The following is a 13,378-nucleotide window of genomic DNA, read 5'->3' on the forward strand; positions in this document are numbered from 1 at the left end:
GTGCTGAGGGTGTTCTTGAAAATCTGGTGCATCGCGGGGATGTCCAACTTCACTGCACTCAACTCTACAAGTGCTAGCTTCACGGCGAATGGAGAATTCTCCTGCTTCACGCTAGCTAGAGCCACTAAATCAGCCTTTATTTGGTGACACTAGTGCTACCCACCACATCTACACTTTCTAAAACCCACAAAGGGTGAACCTGCATGGATGACAAACACAACAAATGAAAAAAAAAAAAAAATGGTGGGCTGGCCAGGATTATTTTGTGAATGGGGGTGCCAATGGCTCTCCGTGGCGTAGTCGCGATAGGGAGAGTGAGGGGAAGGAGTGAAAAGAGCCTCCTGCTGCCCGTGAGCGGCCAGGCTAAACAACTTTTGAGGGTGTGCCAGCGGAATTTCTCCTCCGCCACGAGGGAAAGCCAACTTGTGAGGGAACTTCTGAGGCATTTGGCGTTCAATATATCGGGAGTCGCTGGTATTTTTGTTCAATATAGGCGTAATTTTTGCTATATATTCTCATTGCAAGTATACCGTGACCAGAAATAGTTCGATGTACAGGATAGTTTCATGTAAATGGGTTTGATTTAGTCAAGTTCGACTGCAATAATGTTTACAACACAGTCTCATCTAATCTTTGACAGCACTAAACTGTGGTAACTTTAACTGCCTCAGGCAAACAATGTTGCAACCTCGTATTTTTTTTTATTAACTTCAGTTATTCACTTGTCAAGATGAGCTGGCGCTGAGTATGAGGGTAGGGGCTTAATTTCTGTCTCTGGTAATCAACTTGCACGATGCCCAGGCAGGCAATGTTAGGTTCACAATCAAACGATCCCAGGTGTGGTCTAAGCTAATCCGTTTACTGTGGCTGCTTGCAGAGTCCATCCGGTTCCAGCCAGCAGAACAATGTTCAGGAAGACGGCAGTGCGAGCGGCCTGGCCAAGGAAGAGATGAAGGGCCCCCTGCACAAGGCACGCAAGCACTTCAAGACCTTCATCGGCAGCAAGAAGGACAAGAAGGAGAACCGGGACGACACGGACGAGTCTGGTGGCGAGGAGGCCGTCTCGCTTCGGCCCGAAGGTGAGTGCTCGGCGGAGGGCAAGGGCTGGGCCCAGGGGGCCTTGGAGGCGCGCCAACATTCAACAGAGAAAGCTTCCAAGGGCTTTGTTAGTTATTTTTGGGCATCTGGAACTTGGGGACGAGCATTATTCCCCAGTTTTCTTCAGAGCTTGGGGGATGTGAGAAAAGGAAGCTTTGTGCTTAGGACCTCTTCTGATTATGAAGGCATTGGAAACGGGTCACATTCTTTCTCCTCCTCTGGTTTATAAGAATAAAAAAAAAATGCACAAGGCTTCGAACGAACCCTTTCATGCATACTTAGTGGCTGTGTTTACCTCATAAATATGGCCCAGGGGCACAGGTGGTCACATTGCATAGAATGTCGATGGAAGCAAGAAAAGCAAGGCTGATTTGTGAATGTCACTTTATTTGTTATACAGTGCTTTGATATTGTGACTATAAGCCCCAGAGTTTTCGCTGTGAGGGTGTAATATTTGCAAGGGACTTTTGAATTGCTTTTGCGCTTCTCTTTTGCCAGCCTTGGAAGATCGGGGCAGTCGTTAAGTTTGCCCATTGTATGTTCTCCATGTCTTGTCGTAGACATAAACAACAGTGTTTATGCAGAAAAAATTGGCTTGAACTCTTGTGCTGTTGTGTGCTTTTACAAATTGTTTTGTGGATGGGCTATGAAGGGTATTGGGCTAAACATTTTTAGCTGATCTGGGTACTGCGTGTTCTTTTTTCGTTCCAGGACTGTGCACAGAACCAATGCCCGGAGAGAGGAAGCAGTCCGTGTCGCACACGCTCAAGCCGCTGAGTGCCCGCTGCAAGAGTGACCTGTGTTCGGTGTGCAAGCGCAGCATGACCCTTTTCATCAACCAGGGGAGCAAGTGCACACGTGAGTGACGCTCACTGAGGTTGGCGAATGATTGCATGTGTTGCTTGTGTTTAGAGGTGCACTGGAATGCACACCCTGGGGTATCTGCTGTCAGGGTTTATTCACACACAACCACCGCTCCACGACCTCGACCACTCCACGACTCCCCGCCCAGTCCCGAGTTCCCCCGCGCACACACACACCGCACCGCGCCCAGAGGGCGCCACCTACACCACCATCCCTCGTGGATGGATGTCCTCACAGCCTGCCCCCCCCTTGAACTGTGAAGCAGCCGCTGACCACGGGGGGTAGTACTTGAGTAGCTGGTCCACGTGAGCAGTGCCACAGGCTCTGCCTGTGCTTGGGTGGACCAGCTTGAACGTGTTCGCGCCGAGACGCTGGTGGATCCGAAACGGTCCTGTACGCCTCGGCGCGAGCTTGGACGAGACTCCCCTGGCAGCCAGAGTTACTCAATATAGACAGTTGCGAAACTCCGCTTCAGAATCCGGGCGGCGCTAGCCCCCCCACTCCGTGGAAGCTGAGGGGCAAGTCGACGCGCGCGGCACCTAGGAGATAAAAACGGAACTTCGCTAAACTATTATTATTCAAAATTCTTCTGTAAAATAAAGATTGCTTTTTAAATTAAAACATAATAATTACGTAAAATGTACTTGTGTTTTTGCGGCTTTTCTTTTTATGACTTACGGCAGCAGCCGCAAGCACTTGAGTACTGCTTCAACGTCCTGCCGACAGACGACAGGCTAGTCAACTTGCCCCGTGCTTGCCCCGGCGCAGGGGGGCAACCGAAGACCGGCTTTCGATACATGGGGCCTATGGGGAGTTTCGCAACTGTCTATATCCAGTAACTCTGCCTGGCAGCATCGCTGAGGATGTGGACGTCGCGCAGCACGAGGTCGCCTTCTTTCAAGGTAGTGGCCCGGCGCCGTTGGTTGTAATAGCGTTGCTGGGTGTCCCAGGCGCGTTGTTGATGCTGTTGTGCAGCAGCCAAAACCTGTGCCAAGTGGTTCTGGAGTTCTGCGGCGAAGGTATGAGGGGCTGATGCGGCCGGCTCGACATCATGCTTCTCTTCCGCTGGCTGCCACAGGGTCTTCAGCTCCCTCCCATAGCACAGGAGAGCCGGTGTGTAGCCAGTGGCCGCGCTCACAGCAGTGCGCATGGCAAAGGCAATTTCAGGGATGTGGAGGTCCCAGCTCTTGTGATCCTTGCAGTACGCACGTAGCGACTGCTTAATCGTGCCATTGTGCCGCTCTACCATTTGCCCCGCTGGCCTGTACGGGACAGTGTGGCGTTCTGCAATGCCCCACTGCCTAAGCAAGCTCTTCCACAGTCTGCTGACGAAGGGCTTCCCATTGTCACTGGAAATAGCTTTGGGCACTCCATGCCTGCAAAAGACCTCGTGCATTCTGCTGGCTATCTGCTGGGTGGTTGCTGCTCTCAGTGGGAACAGCTCAACAAACTTCGTAAACTTGTCAATGATGACGAGTAGGTACTTGTTCCTGCGTGGACTGGTAGGCAGTGGACCAATCAGATCCACACTTAGCTCTTCCATTGGTGCTGCTGGCCACTGGCTGGCCATAAATCCCTGTGGCTTCTGGCGGATTGCCTTTGTCCTCTGGCAGACCTGACAAGAGCGGACATACTTGGACACATCACCACGCATGCCCAGCCACACATACTTGTCAGAGATGCGTCGCAGTGTCTTGAAGAACCCAGTGTGGGCACTTGTTGGATGGTCATGGCCCATTTGCAAGACCAAGGCGCGAAGGTGAGCAGGCAACCAGGCAACTGTACGGTCGCCACGGCTCTGCACTAGAAGTCCTGACGACTCAATGCGGGACGTGGATGCCAGATCCCCCACACGGCGGCTTTCGGCATTATCTTCCTGCAGGCATTCACCTTGGACAGTCCTTGCTATGTCCCGCAAAAAGGGGTCCTTTTGCTGTTCCTGTGCCAGTTTCTCCGCACTATTCACGACAGTCAGGTCTTCAATGGCAGTCACCAGGCAGTTGTCAGCAAACTTGACTGAGCCTTCATCCGAGTGCAACTGAAGTGGGAACAGGGTCTCGGGCAGACCCTCAGCAACATCATTAGGGCTTGCTTCAACTGGTGCCCGGCTTAAAGCATCAGCTGGTATGTTAGCCTTTCCACGGCGGTGTTTGATTTTGCACTGGAACCCCTGAAGGCGCAGCACCCAGCGTCGCACCCGTGGAGATGCCTGCTCAATGGAAAACATCCAGGCCAGTGATGAGTGGTCACAGTGGATTTCAAATGCTGTGAATTCCAAGTAGGGCCGGAATTTGTCCACAGCCCATACAACTGCCAAACATTCCCACTCTTGCACTGTGTAGTTAAACTCGGCATCTGACAACCCTCTGCTGATAAATGAAACTGGCCTGAGAATGCCATCCTGCTGCTGCAGTAGCACTGCTGCTATGCCAGCACTGCTGGCATCTGTCTCAACAACAAATGGGGCATTTAGGTCGGGCAAACAGAGGACTGCACCCGTTGCCAATGCTGTTCGGAGAGTTGTGAATGAATGCTGTTCACTGCTGGTCCACTGCCACTTTTGTTTCCTTTTCAGCAAGTTGGTCAATGGTTTGGCGAGGACCGAGAATTGTGGAATGAAGTTCCTGTAGTAGCCAGTGAGGCCCAGGAATGCCTGTAGCTGCTTGACGTTAAAAGGTTGTGGGTAGTCGGCGACTGCGCGTACCTTTTCCCGGTCTGGTCGGCACTCGCCAGGGGAGATGACGTGCCCCAAAAACGTGAGGGACTGTCTGCAGAGTTGCACCTTGTCGGGGTTGATTGTGAGCCCTGCCTGCTTGATACGCTCCAGCACCTCACGGACATGCACCAAATGGTCCTCCAGCGTTGGAGAGTACACCAGCACATCGTCGAGGAAGGCCATGGCGCACTGGTGGTTGATGCCGTCGAGCACTCTGTCCATCAGTGCCTGGAATGTGGCAGGCCCTCCTGCCACACCAAACGGCATCCTTGTGAACTCGAAGGTACCCCTGTGGCATATGAACGCAGTGTTCTCGATGTCTTGTTCCCTTAGTGGGATCTGGAAGAACCCTTGGGAGAGGTCGAAACTTGTGAACCATCTGGCGTTACCCAGCTGGGCCAACAACCAATCGCTGTGTGGCATGGGGTACACTGGGACCTTGGTTCGGGAGTTCAGGGATCGGTAATCTATGGCCACGCCGTAGCCCCCCGACTTCTTGCCCACCAGGACCGGTGCACTTGTCCAACGGCTGTTGCTGCATCTGATCAGGCCTGCACCCAGCATTTCATCCAAGCAGGAGTCCATGATGCCTTTTTTCTTGGGGTTGACTGGGCGCAGCTTCGTGCGCACAGGGGCACTGTCACCTGTGTCGATGGAGTGCTCGACCAGGCTGGTGCAACCTGGAGATTTGGTAAATAGTGCCCCATACTCCTCTAGCAGAGCCTCAAATCTGCCTTGGCTGTCTGACTGCTGTTCCGAGTGCACCGCCGTGCTGCAGGTCATCACAGTGTCCGAAGGGTGCTCGAACAGCCATTCGAGGCAGTAGGCACCCTCCAATGGTTCAGGGGTGGCCCTTTTGTCAGCCTTCGCAAACGGCACTACCAGCTGTGGCTCCATGCCCACGGTCCACCCTCCGAGGCCAATGTGCAAGGATATGCCCGTGGCCGTCAAGAAGTCCCGGCCCAGCACAACATCCTGGCACAAATCAGGCAGGCACAAAAATCTCTGTACGCGACAGCCGCCGTCCCACTCCATTTGGCACCTGATGGAAGTGGTGCTTTGGGACCAACCTGATGCCAGGCGAAGTGTCCGCATTTCTCGCTTCCCTTTGGCTCCAGCTGAGCACGCTGCGCTGATAGCCGGAGGTCCCAGAAGGCTCACACTGGATCCTGTGTCGAGCAGCGCGCGGAACGTCCCGTTCCCGATTCGCACCTCCAGGATTGGCTCCTTCTTTCCGGCCGTAGATGCAACTTGCATTGCGGCGCCGTAGACACTCACCGGGCCTGTGCCTACCGGCGCCAGTTTCCCGGGCACTGTGCCTGGAAGTGCCCTGGCTGGCGGCACAGGAAGCAAACGCCACGGTCCTGTGGGCGTCCCGTCGCACAGTTGCGTGCGATGTGGCCGACGCCACCGCATCGCCGGCAAACAATTTGCTGTCGTCCCGCTGCTGGTTGTTGTGGCAGTGCGCCGCTGGGCGGAATGGCGGGCCACCTGTCGCGGTGGTACGAAGGCTGCACGGCAGCGGGGTGGAGCGGCCACGCACACGCGGGCGCCCCTGCTCCCACGAAGGAGACGGCGTGCTGGCTCATTGCAGCGACGTTGGAGACGCCAGGGGCCGTATAGGCCAGGTCGCGCGCGACCTGGTTGGTCTTGGGCGGCGGGGGCCGATACTGCTGCCGGCGCTGCGCACGTTCCATCAGGCCGTCAGCCGCGGCCGCTAGCTCCTTCAAGTCCTTGTAGGTCGACCCAGCTGCCAAATCTTGTAGGTCGGGGTGCATTTGGCGCAGCACTCGGTCGACTTTCTCCGAGTCCGGCACGTTTTCGCCGATCCTCTCGTAATAGGCGGCGACGACGTAAATAAACTCCCGCAGGTTTTCTTGCGGGTGCTGCGTCCGTTCGTCCAGCTCCTGCTTCAGCCGAAGCTTCTCGTCGATGGACGCGAACTCTTTCTTGAAAGCTTCGGCGAAGCCGTCCCAGCTTTCAAAGGGTCCCGCGAAGCGGTACCAAAGCTTTGCGCTCCCCTCCAAGGCCGTCGCGATCACCCGCCGGACGCGGTCTCCCGTCGGTATGTCCGCAGCCACGCAGAAGTTTTCGACCTTGTCCAGGAACTCCTGCGGTGACTGCAGATCACGGAATCCTTCGAACTTGGGCATCGCTGCGGGTGCTGTCACGGTCGCTGGCCGCGCTTCGGCGATACCGGCGCGAACAAAGGGTGCCGCCATGTTTACGCTTGCCGTCGAGGCGGCCGGCACAGCGGCGGCCATTATCGCGTCGCGCACTTGCGCGGCGACACGCTCCCTTTCCATAGGGGATCCGTTTGTCTGTTGCAAAAGCAACTGCACAAATTGGTCCGTTATAGGCTCCATCCCGGACGAGCCCCCACTTGTCAGGGTTTATTCACACACAACCACCGCTCCACGACCTCGACCACTCCACGACTCCCCGCCCAGTCCCGAGTTCCCCCGCGCACACACACACCGCACCGTGCCCAGAGGGCGCCACCTACACCACCATCCCTCGTGGATGGATGTCCTCACACTGCTAAACTTTGGCTAGTCTGTAAACAGTAATAGGAAAGGATTTCTTATAGCACTGCTGTTCTCCTTGGGTGGTGTCTTATTCTTTTTTTTTTTGCCTGCAATACAGATGTGTCTACTAATGTTACATGAGATCTCTGCTGATGGGAGTCTGTGGGATGAGGTACACCAGATGTTATGATGTGTGCTGTTGAAATGAGCTCGTATGTGCCATTACCGCAAAGCTAAAACAAGACAATGGGAGAAACAACACTTTCCAGGGCAGCCAGACAATGTCACAAGTGCTTGTCATAGGTTAATCTAGCGGCATCTGTTGCAGGAGAGAAAACTGCGTGGCTGCCGGGATTGACAATCTGTTGCACAGCCCTGGAATGAATTGCGGCCGCTATCGCTTTGTCCATCAAGCGCCGCTACCCTCTCCTTCACCGTCGCAGCTACGAAGCTTCGTAGGCCGTGTTAGGTTTCAATGTGACATTGGCCCCTCAATTATCAGTCCTGGGTCGTCCGCAAACTGCCTGAGATGCGATCCGGCGCTCGATTGCCCCATGTATTTCTATGGGACTTCCGCTGCTGCTGGGAACCAAGGAAGTTTAACCTCCTTGTTGGGAACCCAGTCCCCGGACTGCCCGCGGACCTTCCAGGACTGGTAAATCACGGATGCCCATTATTTGGTCACTCGCCTGCACTGACTGCAATGGACTGTCTCGCCTCCTATGTCTCGCCTCTTGCTCTGTGGCCGTTGCCATACAGATGACTGGCACGTTCATGTGACCAAAGTGTATATTCAGGAGAACATATAATAACCAATGCATCACCTAATTGTCCTGCTTTATTAGTTTCTTTGCTCGCCTGCGCCCTTGTCAGGTGCCATGAAAGCTTTATTTTCTTTTTTGTCACACATGTATAATGCAATATGCCCAGAAAGTGTAATCTGTGCACCTGCCTTTCATTTCTGTGTAGATGCTCATTCCTTTGAAGGAGCCGGTGCTAAGAGATATAGGGGAGTTGATAAGTTTATATTATGTGTACTACTAATTTGAAACTACTGTACACAATAGGCATCAAAATGAGCTCACTGCCATCCAGTTTTAGCGAATATAACAATTGGGTTCTACATGTTACAGCACAACACCGCCTGGGCATTAAAACCAAAATGGCAGTGTCCACCGAGAAAGCCAAAGCTTGAACAGTGATCTGCTTTCTACTGCAGGTGAAGGGACGCAGTGCGGATGAGATTCTTAGGCCTCCACTTGTCCTTTTTTTAATGAACTGATTAGAATATTAGTGTCGATGAACCCGTGAGCAGTGTCTGAAAATAGTGAGGGGGGACACGAAGCAGAGGGGTACAAAACTAGCGGGAAAGTCTAAATAAAAATGGAAAAAAATGGATGGATGGGACACATGACGAGAGCCCTTCGTCCTGATAAGATGGTAATGATGGTGGTGATTCTGACAGTGAAGAGCAGATTGCAGCTGTCACGCAAGTACGCATGTTAGAGCTGTGCCTCCTAAGTGATTAATATCCTCACCCCTTTCCTCCCTCAATGCCTGTTGTGTGTGGGCAGGCTGCAAGCTGCTGTTCCACCCCGAGTGCATCTACTTCTCGGAGAAGGTCCCCTGCCGGGGCACCGGGGGGGACGGGGGAGGAGGGGAGCCCACCCCGCCGGCGCGCTCCCACAAGCCGAGCCGCACGCCCAGCCTGACCCTGGACCACCACGCACAGCAGGGCCTCCCCCAGCTGCCGCCAAAGCAGGGCTCGCACACCTTGCCACCGCAGCAGCAGCCGCAGGGGGGCTCGTGGAACGTCACGCGCACGGCCGAGTTCAAGGACCCGGGGGACATCCTCATCACCGACGTCTCGGAGCTCACCAACCTGGACTCGTTCCTTGTCAAGAAGGTGCGCCTCACGACGTCTTTGGAGCGGTTTGCTCTCTTCTTTTTTGGAAACTTATTTCCGTGCGGTTCTCAGCTTATGCCCTCTGGTGGGCAGGGAGGGAGGGAAAGTTAGACAGCAGGGTGGTTCAGGAACAATGTGGTTTGACCTGTGGGGTGGAGAAGGAAGGCGGCGAATGCGCACAGCGCCTCCACGGTATTTCATGACATGGTAGCACTTTGGTAGCAGCCACTACCTAACATGAGGTCATGGGTTTCATGCTCAGCTGTGGTGGTGGCCATGTTTTCAATGGAGGTGCAAAGGAGAAAAGCTTTTGCATACAGGATTTCTATGCCTGGTTAAAGATCCCCAGGTGGTCTAAATTAATCCGTCGCCTTCCACTAGGGTGGGCTTCATGGCCCACGTGTAGGTTGGTTGTTTAGAGCCTGAATTTGAACTTTGTTCGAACTGGGCATAACGTGCTGTAGTATGGCTCTGGAGCTGTCAGCGTACAGTGCCTCTGAAGTATAGTGCCTTGAAGGGGCCCTGTTGCATTTTTGGGGGCTTTTCTTTAGAGTACATTCGAACCCCACCATAATGAACTCCGCTTCAACAAAATTTCCACTACAACGAAATATTTCCGATTCCCCGTCAGCTAGCCATAGAAGTCAATCTAACAAAGTCCTCCTCGCCACAACGAACCATTTGTGAGGCTTGTTTTCGCTTCAACGAAATTTCTGCTCAGTGGGACTAAGGTTGGCCATTTATTTTACGATAAAATAAGCATAATGCCTGCCATCTGTAGCCTTTCATAGGTTCAGGGCACTTGGTATCGTCGAAAATATGCTCCATGGGCTTGCACCGCCACTCGTGAACAAAAACAAACTCGTAGATGGACACCATTGTCTGCTGGTGATGACGACGTGGCTGGCCGTCTTTACACGAGGTGCAGGCCCGGTTCGCTAATCCGGACCTACAGCCAATACAAATCCAGTAAAACATCGTGCCGCATGAATGTGCCCTACTGGCGCTAAGCCGCTGTGCTGTCATAATGCCATGTGTAATACGCTGTGAGCAGCTTTCATTGCAGTTTTTCTTCAACCATTCTTCAAAGTCAAAAGCAAAAATAATGTTTTCGTATTTAGTCTTGAACCCGCGTCATCCTATCTTAATCACTAGCGCACGGTCGCAATAAATGCAAGCGCGTGCAGCTTGCCTGCCCAGGTCAGGTGCTGTCATGCCCAGTCAGGAAATAACAGACACCACTCTTGCCACAAGCTAGAGGGGGGCTTCCAAGGGCCTAGCAGCTATCTGCAAGTAATCAGCTCGGTAGATATGCCTTGTTGTACAGTAATATGTTTTGCGACTGCATTCCCCCTCCCAGGTAACGCGCTCTTTATGTGCAGGTAAAAAAACAGACAACCATTGGTAGGATAATGGTTACATTCGTTATAGAATAAACACGGCGTAATTGGGCGCTACTCCTTTTTCTAAACATTGCATGGTGCGGGCAACGATGCAGATAATATACGGCCCGTTCTTGTTGCCCTGCTGTGGTGTGTTGGGGCAGATTTCGCCTTAGTGAATTTCCACTTCAACAAAGTTTTTCGCACGTCCTGTCGATTTCGTTGTAGCGGTATTTGACTGCATATCATTCAAAATTACCGGAAGACAAATGTCTTCTGTGTTGCTCGGGGGTTTGTAATGGAGATTCTGTCTCGCCTAATGTTGTTTGGCATTTTCTTCGTTGCAGGTTGGCCACCTCTCAAGTGCAAGCAAAAAGAGAGACTCGACAGTCGACATGGTCTTCAAGAAGGCACTGAAAAACTTCAAGTCGAATCTCATCAGTACCTACTCCGCAGCCGCTCAGGTGAGAGCTCCCGCATCGCTCACTTTTCCTGTGAAGCCGTTCTTAGAATTTTGAACTTGTTTCGTTGCATTCTTGTCTCCATGTGAAAATCGTCGGAACATCTGCATTGGTGGGTGCATTGACTTTAAATGGGCAAATTTTGCACCTTAAAGAATAAGTAATAATCATAAGAAAAATTGCTTGCCTTCATACCATATTTACACGATTGTAGGTCGACCCTTTTTTTCAGATTTGACGATCCAATGTTGGGGGTCGACTTAGAATCGAAATTGAACCGTCAACCGCTAGTAACGGCAAGAGAAATGAGAAATCAGGGGTGCTACGAGGTGGGGACAGCTTTGCACCCTCGTTCCCATGGTTATGGTCTAAAGTGTGAACCGCATGGGGCGTTTTCTGCTCGCGAAAATGCGCCGTGCTGACACTAACGCGAATGCCACCCGCGCGCGCTACGCGATCGGCGGCAGCGGCAACATGGTGGCGTCACCAGTCGCAAAAAGGTGCGCGTAACTCCAGCGACCGCTTCTAACCGCTCTTTAAGATATCACTGAAGGCACAAACGAAGGTGTTTGTGCAGGAAAGGAGCTGATAATGTGGTCGAAAACGACACTATAAAGCATCATCCGCGCCGCTAGGGAAAGCGCCAATCAAATATCCGCCACCGTGGTAAGCCTAAACATCTCCAAAGGCGCCAGCCGGCTGTCCCGAGCGCTTTCAAACTGCCGGCATGAAGAGCTCACCTCCCCATTGGGGCAAGTCGTCAGGCTCCTCCCACTGCCGCACTCGTCACGCGTCATACCGGGGTAGAACTTAGAAGCAGTAGAAGCTGCCGTGCGTGAGGAATCGTTGACGCGGGCGTCAGAAAGTCGCCCGTGATATGCCGACGCACACGAATCGCGTGCAAAAACGTGTCAAGAAGCGTTTTATTTGTCTCTAATAAACAAAGTGAGCATTAGCGAATCCCTTGATTCAATGCGCGGCGCTAACATAGCCGCCATGTTTGTTTTGGTATTGCGTGGCAATGGCTGCTGCCGGTTGCTTCGATGGTTGTCATCTCGCAGCGAATGTATTCTTCCCACTCAACCCACAGTGCATGGTTATTCCGGGTGCTTGAATGAATGAAAAGTCTTTATTGTGGAATGGCTCTTTGGCCTAATAGGGGGGAAGAAGGGTGTCGGATCCCGGCCAGGGGAAGCAGTGATCTTTTCGAAGCCTCAGTCTGGGTGCGTGATGCTGTGATGCCATGCTCTGTTTGGGTGCGTTTTTGCACGCGTTTTTGCACGCGTTTGACAACCATCGAAGCAACAAAAGCTTTTGTTTTTTAACATCTACCGCGCATACCGCGAGCACACGGCTCTTGTGGAGAGCCGCCGTGTGGGTTGACAAAAGAGCTTCTCTTTGTGATACGATTTTCTAGGAGGCGCTTGCATTTTTTCTTAGATATTTTTTGGGGGTCAACCGACATTCGAGTCGACTTACAATCGTGTAAATGCAGTAAGTTGTTGCTGGGTTGCAAGTTAGGGGTGCGACTATCTAAGGGGGCACACTGGTCTTAGAAATTTTGAAGTGCAGAGCTTTTTAGGGGCCAGGCTTGTCATCGTAGCTTGTCCGGTGTCACGCACCCAAACAGAGCATGGCATCACAGCATCACGCACCCAGACAGAGGCTTCGAAAAGATCACTGCTTCCCCTGGCCGGGATCGAACCTGGTCCTTCACGTTATGAAGCCGATGTCTATCCCATTGCACCACAGAGGCACACGTTACTCATATGCAAAGCGTTGTGGGTGATCTTTGCGCTGCGCCATTGCCACGGAGGCTGCCATTGCTAGGCTGCAAATAAGGCACAAATAAGGCAAAAAACATGAATTAAGGCATTATTATCCCAAATTAATGAAAACTCAATCCAGTGTCCCTTTATATTCTTTTTCATGGGCTGCGGCGCCCTCTCTTGAGTACTTTCGGTATCGACACCAAGCTGATACTGAAACTAGTCAAGAGAGGGCGCCACAGCCCCTCTGGTGAATCCTGCTCTGCACCTGACAGCTTTCACCTTAAGTGTAACTGCCTTAATTTTTTAAATTTCCAACCAATTTTTATTAAACTTCATGGGCTTGTTCACTTTTGTTTAGCTGATTTCAGTTATGCAACTTGTTTTTATGTAAGGTAATAAGTTTTCGAAATAATTAAGAATATTTCTTGATTGTTTTTGAGAACAATAGAAAAAAAACTATTCAACAAAAATTACCAGCAAGGCATATTACAAGTTGTGGAGCATGCAATGTTGGAAGCAGTTTTTTTGTCTGGAAATCAAACGCATGTTTACATCAGTTCTACTTCACTTTATTTCCTTAAAGACCCCACAGGGGGTGTTACATAAGGGGTGGGTTGTACAAACATAGATACAAAAGCCACAAGTTAACAT

General features: G+C 52.1%; 1 protein-coding gene across 3 annotated transcripts in view; it reads left to right on the forward strand.

Annotated features, from left to right (window-relative positions):
• LOC144169562 (unconventional myosin-IXb-like) overlaps nt 1–13,378 on the forward strand; it is an 80,667-nt gene that overhangs the window by 51,549 nt on the left and 15,740 nt on the right. For all 3 annotated transcript variants that reach the window (XM_077698792.1, XM_077698794.1, XM_077698793.1), the window contains exons 28-31: nt 878–1,079; nt 1,810–1,956; nt 8,781–9,112; nt 10,842–10,958. In XM_077698792.1, coding sequence (XP_077554918.1) covers nt 878–1,079; nt 1,810–1,956; nt 8,781–9,112; nt 10,842–10,958 — 798 coding nt within the window. The remainder of the gene's footprint in view (nt 1–877; nt 1,080–1,809; nt 1,957–8,780; nt 9,113–10,841; nt 10,959–13,378) is intronic.

The sequence above is a fragment of the Haemaphysalis longicornis genome, unplaced genomic scaffold (assembly GCF_048455015.1).
Source record: "Haemaphysalis longicornis isolate Haplotype H1 unplaced genomic scaffold, Haemaphysalis longicornis Haplotype H1 scaffold_2, whole genome shotgun sequence".
Classification (NCBI taxonomy): Eukaryota; Metazoa; Arthropoda; class Arachnida; order Ixodida; family Ixodidae; genus Haemaphysalis; species Haemaphysalis longicornis.